Source organism: Aedes albopictus, chromosome 1, assembly GCF_035046485.1.
Source record: "Aedes albopictus strain Foshan chromosome 1, AalbF5, whole genome shotgun sequence".
NCBI classification, from domain to species: domain Eukaryota; kingdom Metazoa; phylum Arthropoda; class Insecta; order Diptera; family Culicidae; genus Aedes; species Aedes albopictus.
Window position 1 is genome coordinate 335,860,079 of NC_085136.1, and position 20,409 is coordinate 335,880,487.

General features: G+C 44.9%; 4 protein-coding genes and 1 long non-coding RNA gene across 5 annotated transcripts in view; 3 read left to right on the forward strand and 2 right to left on the reverse strand.

Moving 5' to 3' along the window:
* Positions 1-529: 529 nt before the first annotated feature.
* On the reverse strand, positions 530-1,675 carry LOC134287913 (uncharacterized). The gene has a single exon (XM_062851132.1). The coding sequence runs from the start codon at positions 1,454-1,456 to the stop codon at positions 542-544; it is 915 nt and encodes a 304-aa protein (XP_062707116.1). The 5' UTR covers positions 1,457-1,675; the 3' UTR covers positions 530-541.
* A 537-nt stretch (positions 1,676-2,212) lies between these two features.
* LOC109417027 (uncharacterized) lies at positions 2,213-3,531 on the forward strand. The gene is made up of 3 exons (XM_019691153.4): positions 2,213-2,438; positions 2,498-2,763; positions 2,824-3,531. The coding sequence occupies exons 1-3, from the start codon at positions 2,216-2,218 to the stop codon at positions 3,478-3,480; spliced, it is 1,146 nt and encodes a 381-aa protein (XP_019546698.3). The 5' UTR covers positions 2,213-2,215; the 3' UTR covers positions 3,481-3,531.
* A 1,880-nt stretch (positions 3,532-5,411) lies between these two features.
* LOC115266998 (uncharacterized) lies at positions 5,412-10,068 on the forward strand. The gene is made up of 3 exons (XR_009996779.1): positions 5,412-5,616; positions 5,684-5,803; positions 5,934-10,068. It is a non-coding gene; the product is annotated as an uncharacterized LOC115266998 (long non-coding RNA).
* A 171-nt stretch (positions 10,069-10,239) lies between these two features.
* Positions 10,240-13,618, forward strand: LOC134284160 (uncharacterized). Its single transcript, XM_062842531.1, has 4 exons — positions 10,240-12,271; positions 13,054-13,157; positions 13,214-13,363; positions 13,409-13,618. The coding sequence occupies exons 1-4, from the start codon at positions 10,240-10,242 to the stop codon at positions 13,616-13,618; spliced, it is 2,496 nt and encodes an 831-aa protein (XP_062698515.1).
* Positions 13,619-14,573: 955 nt separating this feature from the next.
* Positions 14,574-20,409, reverse strand: part of LOC109417026 (dolichyl-diphosphooligosaccharide--protein glycosyltransferase subunit STT3B) — a 30,697-nt gene continuing 24,861 nt past the window's right edge. The window contains exon 6 of the mRNA XM_019691152.3: positions 14,574-16,199. Coding sequence (XP_019546697.1) covers positions 15,932-16,199 — 268 coding nt within the window. The 3' untranslated portion in view covers positions 14,574-15,931. The remainder of the gene's footprint in view (positions 16,200-20,409) is intronic.

The window sequence follows — 20,409 nt, forward strand, 5'->3', positions numbered from 1 at the left end:
TACATCTTCTCAATAATAACATTTCCCATATTTCCGAGGTAATCCATTGTTGCAATCGCTGATTCCAGCAATTCTTACTGCTGAGCGACCAGCTGATGGCCGACGCCTCGGTCGACGCTGCTGATTGTTTACCTGGAAGATTTGTCAAAATTTTCGACGTGGCGTCGCGACGTCGTAACATTTTAAGAGATGTTAGCCGTTTTCAGCGCCGATTTTCAAACGATTTTTTTCATTTTATTCGATTTTTCAGATATGTTCCATTTTTACCATTTTGCTGAAAATAAATAGCATAAAATCGATTTTAACTTGGAAAATGGCAGAAAATGAGAAAAATCCGATAAAATCGAACCGATGTTCAGTATAATGAAAACAATTATGAATAATTCAGAAAATCAAACAAAATGACGGCTTATCGCGCCGTAACTGAAGCAAATTGATTACTGTCGACCCCCTCGTCTCTGGCAAAAATGTACCACCGGGTAAGTATCCACAGTGACCGAAAATTTTTGAGCATCGATACATTCTGAAACGAGCAATGGTCTCACAAACGTAAAATGGGAGATCCTTCAACGTGTTGCTTCTTTAAATCTCGTTTGACCAGGCCGAAAACTATTTCAGTGGGGTTGAAAAAAGGGCAATATGGTGGCAAGAAGATTGGAATAATACCGATTGATCTCAGATACCGTATGATGTTCATATCACAATGAATTCGCGCCCCATCTAGTATCCAGACAGAATAGAACCCTGGGTATTTCTGAACTTCCCTATTTGTCAACGCGAATTTCCGACAGCACTCAAAGAAGTTTCTTCGATTGAAAATACCATCCGTCCAGAAGCTGTCCAGCATTCCTCCTACTCCAAGAAAGCATAAAAACGACACTCTTGGTTTTCTACAAAACTCGCCGCGATATAGAATCTTTTGTCCCACTATGCCATACCCCTTTCTGCGTAACATATCGCGATTGTCGAAGCTGACCTCATCCAAAAACACGAGATTGCTACGATCCCAGGGAACTGACAACAGTTCGCGAACAAACCTTGTGATTTCATCGTCTCGGATCTGCATGGCCCTTCGCTCAATACACTTCCATGTCATTCCTGATCCGTGTAAAATTAAACAAATAGAAGACACGCTGATGGCTATGAAAAACCGTTTATAGAATTTCTGTCTGACCTCATCAAGAAACAGAACAGGTTCGCGGCGATAAAGATCCACAAGCCATTCTCTCATTGTAGCACTGAATTTCTTGTACACCAGCTTTCGCTGTTTCCGTTTATAGACTCCGTTTTCTTCGTATATGGTGATCCAGTAACCGATAGTAGATTCCGATTTTCCATAGATTCGGGCAAGCTCCTTCTTGGGAATTCCCAAAAAATAGTACTCATATAGCGCATGATAAACAGTATTTGGCGAGGCATGTTGATGACGGATTGTTTGAATAATTATATTGGCCATTGGTATCACACAAGTTTCACAATGTCACTGCAAGTAATCCAAATTTCAGTAATTTCGAATCCAAAAATCACCAAGTTTTCATTAATTTACCTATCACTCTTGTCAGTAAACACAATTATCATTAAGGTTCAACTGTCAAACCCAAATGTCAAAAAACTTAGGAAGTAAGTTCGAAAGTCGGAAGTCCAGACTTCCGAACTTCAATTTAGTGCTGGCGACACAATATACGATCACTGGTTGACTGGGGTGACGGCGGTCAGACGTCAAACTCGTTTTGACATCGATTTTGACATTGACAGTGCTTTTTAGATGGGTTTTGCCCCAACCAGTGAACATTCAACCATCGAGACAGCCCATCTAACAAGCCTCCAACGAACGAATCGGCACTGTACGTCGTTTTCAAAATTTGTTACTGATTTGAATCTTCCCTTGGCGCGACTATCGTCAAAATTATTTTTTCCGTGCACGACCTGCACGACACATCTCGATTCAGCCGCATTTCTTTTCAAAAGTCACACGAGACTTCTGTAGAAGTAACGCATGTGAAGTAACGTTCCCATTACGTAACGCCCTTTAATCAATGACAGTTCTAATCGTGGTTTTGTAAACAAAGTGTTGATACGATATGGACCAGTAGGTCTGTGCCAAAAAGGGAGAGAAAAAAAAAAAAGTGTTGATAAAAAATATTGATTCTCTAATTTTTTAAACTTCTATGAAAATTTACCAAAGAAAATAAGGAAAAACTCAGTTACTGTAATTATGATCTCTGCTGCTTGTTGTGTGTTCGATTGTCCAGGAGGTGTGCCTGCAGACCAGGTTGATTCCGGTGGGAGGCTAACCTTATTTCATCCGTTCCCCATTGGCGACCCAGCAAGACTGGCCGAGTGGTGCAATCTGCTGATGCTCGAGGCTGATTCCAGTTTTGGGGAGATGTATGTCTGTAGCAGCCACTTCTCCCCGCAGCAGTACGATTTTTCCTCCGGTGAGTTATGGATGATCGAACCAATAGAATTAATTGTAACAAAATTCGATTATTTCCAGATTGCAAAAAGCCACTGAAATCCGACGCAGTGCCGGATAAAAATCTACCAAAGATAATGCTAGTCGAGGAATCACCAAAGGACGACAGGAAGTCATCAGTTGCCCAAAGAAGCACAGAAGACCGGTTCAATCCACCGGTGCTGGTGGTGGACGATTTGGGAAAAGTATGCCGGCTCTGTCTAGAAACAGATGAGCAGGGTACACATGCATCGCTGTTTGCCAAAGAGGACATTGTGGAATTTATTAGGCAATCGATCGGGATCGAGGTAATTGGGTGGAGATGTCTTGCATCAGGATAAGGATAATGAAATCGACATTTGTTCCAGCTCTTGCCCAACAACGATTCGTATCCGCAGATGATATGTCAAACATGTATCGAGCGGGTAACGTACATCCATCGGAGTCGAGAATGGTTCCACAAAAACGATCATTTTCTGAGGGAGCTGGTTGGTGAGCTTTCCAACGAAACGGCTTTACCTCACCCGGAGCCCTTGGAGGAAGATGCAATTTTACCGGACCGGGAGCCGGTCCAAGATGTGAAGATGTTGGGAGCAATCGGACTATTCGAAGGCTCCATAGAAGGTGAAGAGGTCACCCTGAACCAGCTGGGTGTGACTACACCAGAGGACGACAGCTACCTTTCGGATGATGAGCCGTTATCGATGCGCATGAAACGCTCCCGACGGACTTGCACCAAACCTAAACAAAAACCAAAAAGGAAACCGACAGACGCCCGATCGGAGATGATCCGGCAAGCCAGCGAAGCGGAAAAGATCAATGGCCATTACTGGTGCAGATGTGGTGCATTTTATCTCGAGATGAAACTACTCTCCAGGCACATCTGGGAAGACCACGACATAAAGGGGCTGCTGAAAACGAAGCGGCAAAATACCAGGCTATCGCAGCCGCATGTGCCGGCCAATCCGTTGCTGCTGGAACAAATGGCCGCCGTGTTCAACGGATTGGATCGAGAGCAGCAGTAAACCAAAGGAAGATGTGGTCCATGAGGGTGGTAAATAAATGTTTGCAGCATGTGCGATTTCGTTTTTTATTTGCATAAAAGAACATTCCTGTTTGAGGTCCTGATGGGACACATTTCAAATAATTATCGTATAGCTCGAGTGATCTTTGGTGGACCCATGGCTGATACCGAGGGTAGATAGTTGGATTAATAGGCGCCATGGGGAAGTTACATTCCACCTGACACAGGTCTTTATAGGTCATGGTTGCTTCCGACAGTATCCACACCGTTTCGGGCATGCGGATTCTCCCGAATGCCCAGTGTGCAATGGTTTAGAAGAAACGGCGGAATACGTTTTGTTCATGCGCCCGCGTTTTCGCACAATGCGTGACCGCATGCTTGCCACATGCGGGGAGGACACAACTCCGGACAATTTGGTCCAGAGGATGTGTAGGGATGGGGCTAGCTGGAACGCCGTTTCAACGACTATCACCCATATCGTCTGGGAGCTACAGAGGAGGTGGCGCGTTCTGAGAATGGCTAGTCCAGATGCAGTACAAGAGGTGGTCCAGGGGTTCGGAGTCGGCTTCGTAGGTCATACCGGTGCCCTGCGGTCGAGATCGACCCTTACAGTGATTATGTGGCCGCGGAGAGGAAGTCCCGGTAGCGGTGCTGTTGTGGCGTCGGTCTACTGGGTTGGATCCGAGCCCGCGGTTGGAAAGGGGTCCCCGGCAAGGGTCGGGGCAGGTGGAGACCCTGCTGTCAGCAACCTTCTGATGCAGCTGATAGGGCCTGAAGGGTAGTGATACCCTTGCCTTCAGCAGGTCAGATCGGGTTGCACGTGGGCATCAGTTCTTGATGTCTGCAAAGCAGTTGGGCGCGGGCGGGGTTGACCTTGCCCGCCTTCCGAGGACAAAGGGAGTGGCGAGGACCACTCGGGAAACTGGCTAAGCGCCAGCATGTTGCCGTGATGGACTATCCAGAGCTAGTCTGTCGGAGAGCACCCGGCCGAAGTAGTGTTCGACCTCCACACGACCTTCACCAGAACGTACCTTCAATTTCCTTCGTCCAATCCAATCATGCAGCCTCCGTATTCCGACTCTTATCCTGGCCCGTATCCTTCCTTAGTTCCTTGACACCGTACGGACGCAGCCAACGACTGAACATACTCGCCGCGTTCAGGCAATCCGAAGTCGTATTTGCGCTACTCTTTCTACTGCTGCCGTAGTAGTGAACCGCTTCACATGGACGTGGACAACGGTACGGTCCACTACCACAACGGAGTGGATGGTCATCGACGGTCAGCGAGAGCAGAGAGGATTTGAGTAGTTTAGTTGACATTGATCCTCAGTACGTCGTCGCGATCAGTCGCAAGGGGCGAACCCTTGCCCGATTTTAATTTGTTATGTGTTTAGTTTAAGAATAAATGTTCGTAATTTAAGTTGGAATAAAAAAGGTGTAGTTTTTGTAATAAAGTGTTTTCGTGTGAACCTGTGGTGTTATTTACTGCATGCGAAGAGGAAGGTGTACCGATGACAAGGAACTAAGGAAGGATACGGGCCAGGATAAGAGTCGGAATACGGAGGCTGCATGATTGGATTGGACGAAGGAAATTGAAGGTACGTTCTGGTGAAGGTCGTGTGGAGGTCGAACACTACTTCGGTCGGGTGCTCTCCGACATAAACTGGTCCTTCGAGCCGGATTCTCCACAACCGCCAGACCACGGATCGGTCGAAACTCGACACTTCGACCACTTCGCGCCAACAACGTCCAGCAAACCCGTATAAAAATGAACCATTGAATCTATTGGCCAAACTATATAAAAACAATAGATTCTTATGTTAACAATGATTTCTATGGTATATGTATTGTAGAGGACATTTTAAAATTTATTTTGCCGTAACGATTACAATAGATCAACATTAGATTTCATTGTTACAGTGTTTTCTGTGGGCATACAGTAGATTCCACTGTTATCATTAAGTTTCACACCGAACTCCATGGCACACGATGAGTGTCATGGGATTAGGCCGATTTTGTGTAACTTTCACATGCGTTTGTGTTATGAATTTTAAGCGTGTTTGTTGTTGCGTGAGTTAGAGCGCAAGTCGCAACAGAAAAAAAGCAAAAAGCAGCACTCGTTTCATCACTTTGAAAGGTAATTATCATATTTATTTACAAATGATAGTAATAATAATCTTGATTAAACCATCTATACCATACAGTACGTTTCAGTGGCTTCCGGCGTTGCACAAAATTGGCTCCAGTCTGGTCACTATGACCGAATCCATTCTGCAAAGCGCCGCATGCAAAAGATCCTGCAGATGATTTCAGGAGTCTGTTGGGTAAGATTCTTTATTCAGTACCCCGCATATTGTGTACTCTAGCTGCTTCTGGAACTGTCGTGAGCAAGGAAAATTGTACTCCCCGCTGCACCTCGAACAAACGTAAACGCTGAATCTTTATTTATTGCAGACGTGCGAGCAGCAGATGTGTTACACATGCAGTTTTCCCCTGGCAGAGCGCAAACGGCACACCGTCGAAGCAGCTGTGAAGAGATCTAGCGAGTAGCGACAGAGCCTGGATCTGAAGCAAAGCTATTACATTGCAGACGACGCAGAACCGGAGAACGCTCGAGCGTTGCGAATCTCACACTAGTAGAGTAAGCCTTGGAGTAAACTACAGCGTTGGCAACGTTCGACAGGAAAACGTCCACCACCTCGGCACTCTCCAGCATGTCCAGCGTTTCATCGTACATTCGGCTGAGGATGTCGCTTCGGTTCACTTCCTGAGGCAGGGTGTAGCGATGTTCTTCGTGAGACTTTGCTCGTCGTTATTCAACGACATCTCTTGGAGCAAAACAAGGTCTCGGCATCCGCTAGCGTTGGCTGCTGCTTCAGATTGTACCGCTGCATAACCACCGTGATGTTCCTCTGGACAACCTCCATCAACCGCGTCAGTCCTTCGCCCATGAAGTACTAAATCATCGAAAGGTACGTCGTCTGAATATCCAGCGTGATCTGCTTGTCGTCTTGTCCAACAGTGCCCTTGTACAGGTACCCGCCCAGCAGTAGGCCGTGTGAGTGAAGCGTTTCTGGCGGAGTATACAGAATTAAGTTTTAAACGCTTCTAAAAAGATTATAGCGCATTATCTAAATGATCAACACATATTCTGACACTATTGAATTCCAAAAGTTATGTTTATGGTCGAGTTTATGGTATTATGCTTTTGGTCGAAATACAAAGTGATCGAACGTGCGAAAATTGATTTTTAACCTACTTAGAGATGTCGCAACTCAATTTGGATTAGTGCATATTGTTGTTCTTAATTAGCTTAATGATGCGCAACAGAAAAAAATAGATTCAAATTTACTTCGCAGCTGCAACTTCGCATGTGCTTCTAGCGACGACTTCGATTTGGTGGTGCGACGATAATATAACTTATCAATATTCTAACTTTTTACATTAATCTTTTCGATAAAAAATATCATAAACTTTTTATAAGCATTTAAAACTTAATTCCCTATACCGCTATGTCAGCGCGACTTACGAATGATTTTCTGTGGTGCGAACGAATCCTGAAGGATGTCGCAATAGCAGGTTCAATCGGTAGCATTTCAAATATAGTGATATTCAATGGTAAGTTATGATGAAGTTAGAAGCGGATCATCTGTAGCATTTTGAATATGTATTATTCTAGGGTATTTTAACCAATAGTGGACCCATTAGTAGCTAAAATTTGCTCTGATCTTAGAGCAGTATGATAAAGTATAATATCCTGAACGAATTATATTTACCAATAATTGTGCTAGATACCTTTAGCTCGACTTTTAGAATCATCATTTGCGTTTGGACGCTTAGAGCACCTTTAACGGTGCGCTTCTATACCCCGTTTGGCAGCCCTCCATCATTGCAGCAAACTTTACCGGTCGCTGCTGGATGCGCTCGCAAAATAGTAGCGCTATGGGTGGGTGACCAAATATAGTAGCGGAACAGTTGCGCTGCTAAAAATTCTATGGGAATATGACAGCCCTCCCGATACGAATCAGGGTGACTAATTTGATTGCTACCGGTGTGGAAAAGGGTGGTTAAGTCAAAATGGTAGCGCTGCGCGGATCGCTCGAATAGTAGCCGCCGTTATTGTTGGTCTTAGATGGGTCTTCAAATATAGGTTCACTCTTTAAGTCTGGGGTGCATGTATGCATTTGAGTTAAATTTGATGATTTTTCCATAGATTAACTATCAAATTTGACACACTTGTATGCTTGTTCGCCAAACTGCAGTCCATCAAGTGTCTTTAAGTGCTACAATAATGGTGAAGCACGCTGTAATGTTACTTTCGTACCTCATCACCCACTAAATGCAACTTCATTAGTGGTCTAATAATACTTAGCGCGCTTAGGCACGGTTCCATCATGCCGCTTAGAGTGTTGCCACATATAATGCTAAGTTTGCTAAACCCAGTTATCTGGCTGGTGGGGCATGGGAGCCTAAGCTTCAACCATTAATGCAATTAGACGTTACTTGGACTATGACAAGAGCGATCCGAATATTTCAAAATCCATTCAAAGTATTTAGAAGCTTGTGTAGACCATATTTTACAAACTTATTGTGTGCAATCATTTGTGTACCATTGTATCATTGGATATGAATCAGGATTAAAATCATGTTTTGTACGCTTCGAACGATCTTCTAATATAGGTTCAAGCTGTAGTATATCGAGTATTTTTGAGTGCTACAAAAACGATTAAGCACGCTGTAATGTTACTTTTGTACCTCATCACCCACTAAATGCAACTACATTAGTGGTCTAATAACACTTAGCGCGCTTAGGCACGGTTCCATCATGCCGCTTAGAGTGTTGCCACATATAATGCTAAGTTTGCTAAACCCAGTTATCTGGCCAGTGGGGCATGGGAGCCTAAGCTTCAATCATTAATGCAATTAAACATTACTCGATTTACGACATGATTGATCCAAATATTAGATAATTGTTTGATCTGGCCCTTCGTTGGACAAAGGACACCCGCCATACAACAGTATCCTGAATAGATCAAGCGCCATCCTAGGGGGCTTGAAAGGAAGAAGTCGCCATCTCAAGCCGTCTTCAAAAGATCCTTCGGCCATTCAAGATCGTGTGAAAGGGTCCAACCGCCATCGTCCACCAATCCAATAGGATCCTCCAACCAACTCGACCACTGCCCAAAGGATTCGCGCCAAGCTATTCGCCATCAACTGGGATCAGCCAACCAACCAAACCAACCGAGTGAGAATCTGGATTCGGCTAGCTGTTTTTCGATCGTCTACAGGATCGTAGAATAACCGGAGCGTTGTTCTACTACCGGTCAGGTATGTTAGAACAAATCTAGTATATGTTTAGCCGAAGCATGAGCCATATTCCCTACTAACGCCAACCCTTCGATCTCTTGTGTGGCTGGATCGTCGTTAATCAACCGGACTGCGAATTGACGAACGTGATGTCGATGTGCTGCGACCTGTGCATGCAACGTCGGCCGCTGTGAGGATCATCGTTCAACGAACACTACCGAACGGTGAATTGGTTCGCGAAGAACTAGTTCTGGACGGTTTCAAATCTGTGCATGCTGCAACGACGCGACGAGTGATTGTAACACCGAAGGTGACGACTTGCGGACGGACGACCAATTGCGACTTCGAGAAGGACGATTCCAAGGTTGCTTCCAGGCTCGGGCATTGCAGAACGGCCTTTTCGGTCAGGTAAATACACCTTATAGTATATGCCCAGCCGAAGCTGGTTTTGTGATTCTACACACCTAAATAAATTTCAACCCTTTCGATGCCAATTGGACTGTTGCGAGTCAACTCATTTATGGACGCAATCCCTGAGGTTTTTCGTTGGTTTTCGGACTGAAGCTAATTCGTTCAGCGCCATCTTTAGTTCTCCAGGTGAGACTAAGTATATGCCCTGCCAAAGCAGGCATTTTTGTATATCTACATTGGTTGTTTCTTCTCCGCTGCACTGGAATTGAATTAAATTGAGGCGATTTCACACTGTACCACCCACGACATTGGAAATTTGTGACGATTTTGGACATTTGGATGCAATTTGGACTCGGCTACAATTGCACGCTGTAGTTTCATAGGTGAGGCGAACAGTATATGTCTAGCCGAAGTTTCAAATTTGCATACTACATTATTGGGTTTTCCACTCCTACGCATTGCTGACTTGAATCGAAACCTGAGACAACTGACCGTACGTTAAGGTGAACCAAATCGGAGTTTGCTGCTCTGGCTTCGGTAGCGCCGCTGTTTCTTCTCATAGGTGAGCTGAACAGTATATGTCTAGCCGAAGCAAACAAATTTGCATACTACATCTGCGTTTTCTCTCGAATTTGGATTCACAATCGATTCAACCATACTGCGAGTGGAGGATACTGCCGGATCACCGAGTTTCGTCTGAGCTCCGGTTGCGTAAGGCAAGCAACCATGTCGAAACCCGTCACGAGGAGTGCGGATTCCCTGAAGTCGTTGACTACAAAACTGAAGGGACTCAAGTTATCTTTAAGTAATATTTGCGTATTCGTTAAAAACTTCAAAGATGATACTACCGCTGCTCAAATCAATGTCCGCCTTGAGAAGTTAGATACGCTATGGGTACAGATTAGTGAAACTGTTTGGGAAATCGAAGCGCACGAAGATTTCGAGGAACAAGAAAGCCTTCAGACCAGCCAAGTGGAAATGGAGAACCGCTACTACGATGCGAAATCGTTTCTAGTGGAGAAGACTCAAGCGTTTCAGAGCGATGCCACTCATAACCAAACGCTTCATCCTGGAGACGCTACATGGCATGATGGACCACGTTCGGCTGCCTCAAATCAAGCTTCAATGTTTTGATGGCAACATCGACGATTGGTTGAGTTTCAGGGATCTTTACACTTCCCTGATTCACGAAAAACCCGATCTACCAGCAGTGGAGAAATTTCACTATCTGAAGGGATGCCTGGCGGGTGAGGCAAAGGCACTGATCGATCCGCTAAAGATCACAAGAGACAATTACCAGGTTGCTTGGCAGACGTTGCTAAAACGCTATAACAACAACAAGCTTCTTAAAAAGAAGCAGGTGCAAGCGATAATCAAATTGCCGTCGCTCATCAAGGAATCAGCCACGGATCTCCACAAATTGGTTGATGGATTCGACCGTGTGATTCAAACGCTGGACCAAATTATCCAGCCAGCGGATTACAAGGATCTGCTGCTGGTGCAACTTCTAAGTTCTCGTCTCGATCCTACCACACGACGCGGGTGGGAAGAACATTCGTCTACGAAGCAGCAGGACACTGTGAAGGATCTGCTGGAATTTCTACAGCGGAGAATACAAATTCTCGAAGCTCTACCAGCGAAGGTAGAAACGAAGATCGACCATTCCCTACTACCGAAACGGAAACCGTTCTCAGCGAAGGTCAGCAACAACGCCGTACAGTCGAACAACGCTAAGTGTCCGTCGTGTTCGGAGATTCATGGACTCCACATTTGTCCAGCCTTTCTGAAGATGTCATTGTCCAGTCGAGAGTCCCTACTGCGGGCTCAATCGCTCTGCCGCAATTGCCTCAAACGTGGTCATCTTGCTCGAGAGTGTGCATCGAAGTTCTCTTGTCGGTATTGTAAGGCACGACACCACTCCTTGCTGTGCTTCAAGGCAGGAGACGCTAACGGTAGCCAAGGATTATCAGGAAAGTCGAATCTGGGAGATAGCGCTAAGCAGGACGGCACAGGTGCGAATTCGAAGGCAGCGAATGCCTCAGCGGTTGAATCTACTTCGTCCAACGCGGCACAGTGCGTCTCATCTCAGGTTCTCCTAGCTACAGCAGTCGTAGTGATCGAAGACGACCAAGGTTCTCGCTATCCAGCACGAGCGCTACTGGATTCAGGGTCGGAATGCAACTTCATCACCGAGAATCTTTACCAGACGATGAAGGTAGCGGTTAAAACGACGGACATTTCGATTATGGGCATCGGACAATCAAGCACTAAGGCATCTCGCAAGATCAAGGCGGTCGTCAAGTCTCGAAATTCGTCGTACGCTCGATCGATGGAATTTCTCGTTCTACCGAAGGTCACAGCTTGCCTACCAACCTCTACAGTTCAGGCAAATGGATGGGATATACCGGTAGACATCGAATTAGCGGATCCGGAGTTTTTCCGGTCAAGAAAGGTCGACTTGGTGTTAGGGATCCAAGCTTTTTTCAGCTTCCTCCCAACCGGAAGGGAAATCCAACTTGGAAAGGGTTTACCTGTGCTGACCGAGTCCGTATTTGGGTGGATAGTGACAGGCGAAATCACTACAGCAAGTCAGGGTACCAAGTACACTTGCAATATGGCAGTCTCGGACGATCTGGAGGAACTAATGGCACGGTTTTGGTCCTGCGAGGAAGTGGGAGCCGTCAGCAAATTCTCTCCAGAAGAAGCGCACTGCGAGGAGAACTACGAACGGACAGTCAAGCGGGAATCGGACGGACGATACACGGTCACCCTCCCCAAGAACCCCGAAGTTTTGGCGGAAATCGGTGAATCGAAGGATATTGCTCTGAGACGGCTGCGAGCGGTAGAACGAAGGTTGTCCAAGGATGAGCGGCTTCGGAAGCAGTACAGCGACTTCATGACTGAATATCTGGAGCTCGGTCACATGCGAATGGTGGATGACTGCGAGGAGAATATAGTCAAGCGTTGTTTTCTACCCCACCACCCGGATCAAGAAATTTGGAGGTACGTTCAGGCAAGGTCGTGTGGAGGTCGAATCATTCTGTGGTCGGATGCTCTCCGACATAGTCATCGATGTTCGTTGCTGCTAGGCTACGCAGCTAACCTTGTGGGTGCGATATGCACTAGCCCCTCTCTGAAGCAATACCTTCATGGTGGTTCCGGAGAGACGCAGGGTTTGGCGACCATAGTAATGAGTTTTAGTGGGTCGAGGAGAGAATAGTCCTGGCTTTTGCTAGTGTTGTTGAAGACGGCCTTAACCCCACACTACCCTAACCTGCATAGGGATAGGGTGCGACTCAAAACTCTTTACGTGCCGCACACTCTGCTACGAGACAGCACAACAAACTAGAAGGAGACGAGTACGCGCAATCGGTTGTGTGTTGCTCGCTTACTTTGCCGCGCGCTGGAGCTCTCCTGTCTCTCACGCTCTGTCGTATGCACTCTCTCGGTGCTTGTCTCCGTGCTTTACACTTGGCTCGATACTACGCATGATTGGAAAAATTTCGAATCAAACGACCCATCACTTGTCAGCCCTTGACAAGCTTAACAACTTTGCCGAAAACACAAACTCTTCAATTAATTTATTAATTGATTTTTTTCTGTTTGGAGACAAGCACAGTCCAAGCACCGTGCGCCGTAGAGCTAGTGCTGCGATTGTCTCTCGCACAATTACGAAAGCTCTCACTCATACGTCTCTTGTCTCTCGGCAAAACGGGAGACGAGCACTTGCGATTGTGTGAAACACACGCTTTTTTCGCACCGCACGGTGCATGCCGCCAATCCCTGCCTGCATGTTAGGGTGTCTGTTTTTTTTTTTTTTCCCCCTATGGTTTAGAAGGAAAAAAAAAACAACCAGCTGTGGAAGACCAATCCGACGATGATGATGTATCGGTTCAGGAGGAGTACGAGTTCGATTCCTCATCCAACGACTCGCCGTGTGAAGATGTGCTCGATGACGATGTTTGCCATGGCAACGGAAGTGAAGAAGAAAAGACGCCACTCCGGCGTTCATCTAGGAGCGCGAGGGGACAGAAACCAGTTCGATTGATAAAGAAATCAAGTCGCTGAAGATGCACGGTACCTGTAAGTTGGCGAATCTGCTCGCTGATCGCAAACCCGTAGGCAGTAAGTGGATTTTCAAGCGCAAGGTTGACGATTATGGCAACGTATCGCAGTTCAAGGCCAGGCTGGTTGCGCAATGATGCTCCCAGAAATTCGAGACGGACTTCGACGAGCTGTTCGGGTTGACCGAGGCGAAGTCGTCGAAGATTCCTTTGGACCCTGGCCACTTGCAACAAAAGGAGGAGAATGAGAAGCTGTCGAACAATCACCAGTACTCAAGCTTGATTGGTGGTTTGGTGTATGTGGCAGTTGACACCCGACCGGACTCAAGCTCACCCAGGATCACGAGCGTGTACTGAGACCAGGACAGGCGAGCATGGAAGCCTACGGTTGAAGAATTTGTCTACTCGGGTGACCGCCGACAACGACACCAGCAGAGAAATGAGATACGCATTGTGGCTTACTTTGGACCCCACAGAACTCTACGATTGAACGCCGTCACACGAAGTTAACTATCTACAGAACGCTGATTAGACCGGTAGCCCTCCATGGGCGCGAAGCATGGACTCTACGTGCAAGGGACCAACGCGCTCTTGGAGTTTTCGAACGGAAGGTGTTAACACGTACCATCGACGGCGGAGTGCAGATGGCGAATAAACCACGAACTGCTTCAGCTGCCGAGAGAACCAACCATCGTCCACACCGCGAAAATCGAGTGGCTACGGTGGGCGGGTCACGTCATCAGGATGTCGGATAGCAACCCGACTAAAATGGTATTCGGGAGTCGTGGTACAAAACGAGCTAGGTGGGTCGATCAAGTGGAGGACGATTGGCGGACCCTTCGGAGAGTGCGGAACTGGTGACACGTAGCCATGGAACGAGTAGAATGGAGACGACTCCTATGTACAGCAGAGGACACTCAGGCCTTAGTCTGACCGGTAAGGTACCAAGCAAGAGAGTTAAGATAGTTGATGACGGTCAAGCAGTGGAGTGGAGCCATCAACACTAGATGAAGTTAGCTTCAACATATGAGCTGATAGTAAGGTTGCTGGGAAAGACGAGATCCTGGATCGCCAATAGCTATGAAGATATGAAAGATTATCGGTGGATGACCCGACAATATGACAAATCTATCAGAGTAGGGTACGACGTGTCGCAATTTAACGTTTTGGGCCCATAACCTGTTATAGAATACGTAGTAAAAAACGCACAACTCGCCGCGCTCACTAGCTCAAGGAAACGTGTAAATTGGATTGAAAACATTATTTGACTGTTCGGATATAGTGAAACGCGACCGGTGTTTGTTTTCACTGAAACTGTGCCATTTGTTTCTATTATTGTTTATATTCGCCATCGCGCAATCGCTTAGTTTCTGTAATGTACTGTGTTTTCACATTCACTCCCGTCCGTACCTACGCGTATTTTAGGTTTTCCTCGCCCATTGTTCACAGTGACGTACCTGTATGCATGCATATCATTGCCTGTGTGAACCTTGGGAGGTTTTCAGAGATTTTTTTTATCAAAGAACTAAATCCACTTCCACGAAAAGTTCTGGGTGTGCAACAAACTGTGCTTTGCTATATGCTAACCGAACTTCATATCCGGACATACAGATCCAATAGAATTCGGAACGCATACTGCTGTTCGGTGTGAAAGACAAACTTCCAGATTTCTTCCAAAACTAAAACAAACGTGGTGCGTCGCAAAGTGGATTGCAGTGTTTGTGATTAACCTAGGTTAACGCGATTCGATTATGGTTTGTATTTCTAAAAATTTAAGTTTTTACTAGTGTGATTGTGGTGATATGCAGTATAGTCACCTGGGAACAAATCAATAGATCAATAAGGTTGCGTAGGAGTGTATCACCAATTCTGTTTTTTTTCTTCTTTACGATTATGATCATATAATTTGGCTTTTTCTCTTCTCTTCCACGGTACAACTAGGTTAGCCGATTGTTTTTTTTTCCTGAACATTGTGAGGCAAACGAAAAAAGTGCCTACCAAATTTCTTAAAAATAACACAAACGAAATGTCGAAAGTAGGATTCCTAAATGCACTGCCCGTTTCTTAAAAATCAACACATGAGAGGGGTACTTTTGCTTTTGCTACTTAGGTATCTATCGTTCGGTTCGGTATGATCCGTTTGGCATCTTCGGTCATGCCAAAAGGGATTGTGCTAACCCCACTCAAGTGAATTTTCTGGTTTTGTTGAGGATTCGTTAAGGTTTTAACGCCTATAATTTGGCCACGGCATCAACATGTAGCCTACAGTGTTACCAGAGATCAACACGGAATCTGTTACAGTTGTAATGATCGTAGTTACAACAACGGCGACGAGTGGTGTTGCGGATAACTTCGAAACCTCAATAAAACCAGTAAATCCACTTAGTCAACGATCTTCATGACAAATGGGCAGTGCGCCAAACGATTTCCCCGTGCCCCGGCATTGCAGTAGCAGCAAAGATGGTAATGTCGTTAGTACCTAAAAACTAAACAAATAACCGACTTTCTACACACAAGACCCTACGAAATCACACGGAAAGACATACCGTCCACGCACCTGGTTCCGCTCGTTCGCTCAGTCAGATTAGGTATTCAATAGTTGTTGTTGAGGGGAGGAATTGGTAGGAGTAGTTGTATGTAGGTAGGATCATTGGTGGTTCAGGGGCTGATTTACTTGTTCCGCTTTCCTTTCACCACGACCGGACGGTTCTTGATGAGACCTTTCCTCCGCTTGGAGGTTTTCCGCGACACAAAGTCGCCGGCCGGGACGACCCGTTCGTCCGCCTTCAGGGCTGGCCGGTTGAACTCGTGCGGTTTCTTGACCCGGTAGATCCGGACCAACCAGTGCTCGCTGGTGTACGCCTCCTCCAGGTAGGTCAGCTCGAAGTCTTTGTTACCGATGACGGCGTTCCGGGTGCGGTCGTACCCGGCTGGACCTCTGCAAGTGGGGAAAGATTGATTAGTAACTTCCAGTCATGATTCAAAGGACCTTGGATAAAAACGGGAGCGGGACATTTGGCATAAGGTCGTTTGGCAGAAGGTCACTTGGCATGAAGACATTTGGCATAATCGAAATGCATCCTTCTTTATTATGCCAAACGGCCTTATGCCAAATGACACAGACCCGATAAAAACGCTTTATCAAGTATTGAGAGCAGAAATGTCTTTCAGAAAATTTTACTAGAGATTATTCAAAAATTAATGAGACTCCCTAGGGAATTCCAGGCTTCCAGGATTCCTCATGGGGTTTCTCCAGAAATTGCTCCAGGGATTCACCCGGGAATTTCTTCTGTGATTCTTTCAGGAACAACTTCAGGGATTATTTTAAAAATACCTCCAAGAACTCTTCGTGGAATGCCTGCAGGAATTTCTCCTGGAATTGTTTTAGAAACTCCTCCAGGAATTAATCCAAGATGTCCTCCAAGAACTGTTAAGAGATTCCCCTAGCAATTCCTCTTGGGATTGCTTCCGAGATTCCTCCTGGGGTTTCTTCAGGATCTGCTACAGGGATTCCTCCAAGAGTCCCTCAACGAACTCTTTTTAGAAATCCATCATGAATTTCAGCGATTTCTTCAGTACCTCCTGTGGAATTCCCTCAGAAATTGCTCTTTGGATATCTTCAGAAATTCTTCATGTGATTCCTCCCGCAGAAATTAATCCAAGATGTCCTCCAAGAACTGCGTAGGGAATTCCTCTTGAAATTGCTTCCGAGATTCCTTCTGAGGTTTCTTCAGGATCTGCTAAAGGGATTCCTCTAAGAGTCCCTCAACGAACTCTTTTGAGAAATCCTTAGGGATTTTTTCAGGAATTTCAGCGATTTCTTTAGTTCATCCTGGAATTCCCTCAGGAATTGCTCCTAGGATTACTTCAGGAATTCTTCCTGTGATTCCTCCAGGAATTTCCCAAGGGATTTCTCAAGAAATTTCTACAGGAATTCTTCCAGGGATTCCTCTAAATATTCCTACAGAGATTCGTCCAGAAATTCCTCTAGAGTTTCTTCTACGAGTTCCTCCCGAGATACCTCCTGAAAGTGCTCCAGTGATTCTTCAAGGAAATCCTCCAGGAATGTTCTCTAGCGGTTTGTCCAGGCATTCCTCATGGAATTTATGCAGGGATTTCTCCAGGAATTTCTGTAGATATATCTCAAGGAATTTCTCTAGAGATTACTCCAGGAATTCCTACAGGCATGTCTCCAGGAATTTCTTCGGGGTTTCCTCCAGATATTCCAGTAAGATTTCTTCCAGGGATTTCAATATGGATTCCTTCAGGATTTCATTCAGGAACGCCCCAAATATTCCTTCAGAAATTCAACCAAGAATTCCTTCAGAAATTACTAAGCCAATTTCACCAAAAAATCCTTCAAGGATTCCTTCAGAAATTCAGGAATGCCTCCCCGAATTTATCCAGGAACTATTCCAAGTGTTCTTCCAGGAGTTTCTCCAGGAGTTCCTCCTGAAGTTCCTCCTAGAGTTCCACCAAGAATTCCTCCAGGAATTACTCCAGGTGTTTCTTCGGGAATTTCTCCAGGAAATCCCCCAGGGATTTCTTCAGAAATTATTTTAGGAATTCTTTCAAGGTTCCTTCCAGGATTTTTTTCCACAAATTTCTCCTCCAGGGATTCCTCCGGAAATTCCTTCAGGGATTTCTCTAAGGATTTTTCCAGAGATTCCTCCAATGATTCCTCAAGTAATTCCTGTAGGAATTTCTTCAGAAATTTCTCCAGGAATTCCTCTGGAGATTCTTCCAGGAATTAGTTCAGGGATTTTTCCTGGAATAGTTCCACGGAGTATCCCCAAGAACTCCTCTAGGGATTTCTCCAGGAATTCCTCCTGGGATTCCACCAGGAATTTATCTAGAAGTTCCTCCAGGCATTCCTCCTGAGGTTCTTCCAGAAATTACTTTAGAGAATCTTCCAGGAATTTCTTCAGGGATTTTTTCAAGAATTCTCCCAGAATTTCTTTAGAAATTTCTCCAGGGATTCCTCCCAGAATACCTCTAGGGAATCCTGCAGGAATTTCTTCAGGATTTCCTCCAGGAATTTCTTTTGGAATTCCTCTACGTATTCCTGTAGAAATTCCTCCACGAATTCATCCGGGGATTTCGCTAGGAATTCATCTAAGGATTGCTCCGGGAATTCTGTCAGAAGTCCCCCCAGAATTTCTCTTGAGATTTCACCAGGAACTCATCTAGGAATTCATCCAGGGATTGCTCCAGGCATTCATCCAGGAATATCGGCGATGCCTCTAGGAAATCCTCCCCAGTCCTTCAGAAACACATCCAGGGATTCCTCCAACAATTCCTCCAGCGCGATTTCTCCAGGAATTCCTCCAGATATACTTTCAGAAATCCCTTCTAACAATTTCTCCAGGGATTCCACTAGGAATTTGTCCAGAAGCTCCTCCAGAGATTCGTCTAGGAATTACTTCAGGGATTTCTCCAGGAATTTCTTCTGGGGCTGGGATTTCTCCAAGAGTTCCTCTAGAGATTCCACCAGAAATTTGTCTGCGAGTTCCTCCAGGAATTCCTCAAGAGAATTCCTCAGAAAATTCTTCAGAGATTCCTCGCATAACTGCTCTAAGGATTCCTCCAGAAATTCATCCAGGGATTGCTCTAGATATGCTTTCAGAAATTCCTTTAGGGATTCCTAAAGAGTTTACTCCAGATATACCTGCTGGAATTCCTCTAGGAGCTTTTCCAAGGATTGCTCCGGGAATTCCTGTAGTAATTCATGCAGAAATTCTTCTCGGGATCTTTTCAAAAAATTTTTCACGGGTCAGAAATTTCAGAAATCCGTCCATCATATTTTCTGAGGATTTTTTTCCAGAATTACCTGAAGACTTTTTGAATTATTTGTAGGGTGCCTAGAGGAATTTCTCCAGCGATTTGTATTGGAATACTTTAAGATAGTTTTAGAGAGTTACAGGAGTCAGGAAATTCTTCAAGAAGTCATCCAGGAATTCTTCCACAATTATCTCCGATAAATCTTTAAGGAGTTTATCCACAGATTTAATCCGGAATCAAGAATACCCCATGCAGCTCCTGCAAAGGAATTTCTTCAGAAGTTCATCCTGCGGTTCTTTCAGGAATACATCCTGTGATTCTTTCACAGTTACTGTGACTTACTTTGAACATAAAAGTACTTATATGCTAGAAACGCTTTCCTCCAGGGTTTCCTCCCGGAGTTTCTCTAGAAAATGCTCCACGAGTTCTAGGAATTCCTTCAGACATTTTTTAAAACATTCCAGTCCAATAGGGTTTTTCCAAAAATGCCATCATTTGAGAGTTCTCCGGAAGTACTTCCAAGAAATTCTTCAAAAATTTCTCCAAGGATTCCATTCAGAAATTCTTACAGGGACACCTCGATGGTTTCCTCCAGTGGTAGTTTCAAGGCTGATCCTAGATTCTGGAGCAGGACGCCACGCCACATGTACTAATCGCAGTCGGCCCTACAAAAAGCCAAGAATTCGTCCGAATCCATCTACGTGGCCAATGCAGCGGGAATCCCAGTGGAGGCAGTTGGAAGTGTGAAGCTAACTGCGCCGGTACGTACACCGATCTCGATATCATTTTCATTTTCATTTTCATTTTGCAGCGTTTGGTGGGGCAATAAGAGCGCAAGTCAATCCAAAGCCGAAGATCAAGGATGGGTAATGGCCGTAATAGTCCGTGCGGACCACATGAACACCATCGGATGGGTAATGGTATGGGTTGGGGAAAGGGGTTGGATTAGACTTGGCACAATAATGCAAATAATACTACGAAATTTTAAAAATTTTGTTGATCATCATTGTTGATTATTATTGTATCCAAATAAAAAATAATGGTAATTATCAAAGACGAAAAGTATGTGATATACTTCTTGATTTAAAATGAAATTAATTCATAGAATAATAAATAAGATCAACTATTCTGAATTAAAAAAGAGAAAATTATATTTTAAATTATATTTCAATACTAAAATTTGAGTTATAGACCATAGAAAAATTATAGGAATTTTCATTGAAGTTCAATTAAGTATGCTGTAATCCTAATCATGTCGTTATCAAAAAGAAGCGTCTTACAAAATTTCTTTTATCTTTCTGTCATGCTTTAATATTACCTAGAAATCAACAAAAATTTGTATATTCGGTCAGATGAGTAATACTCAT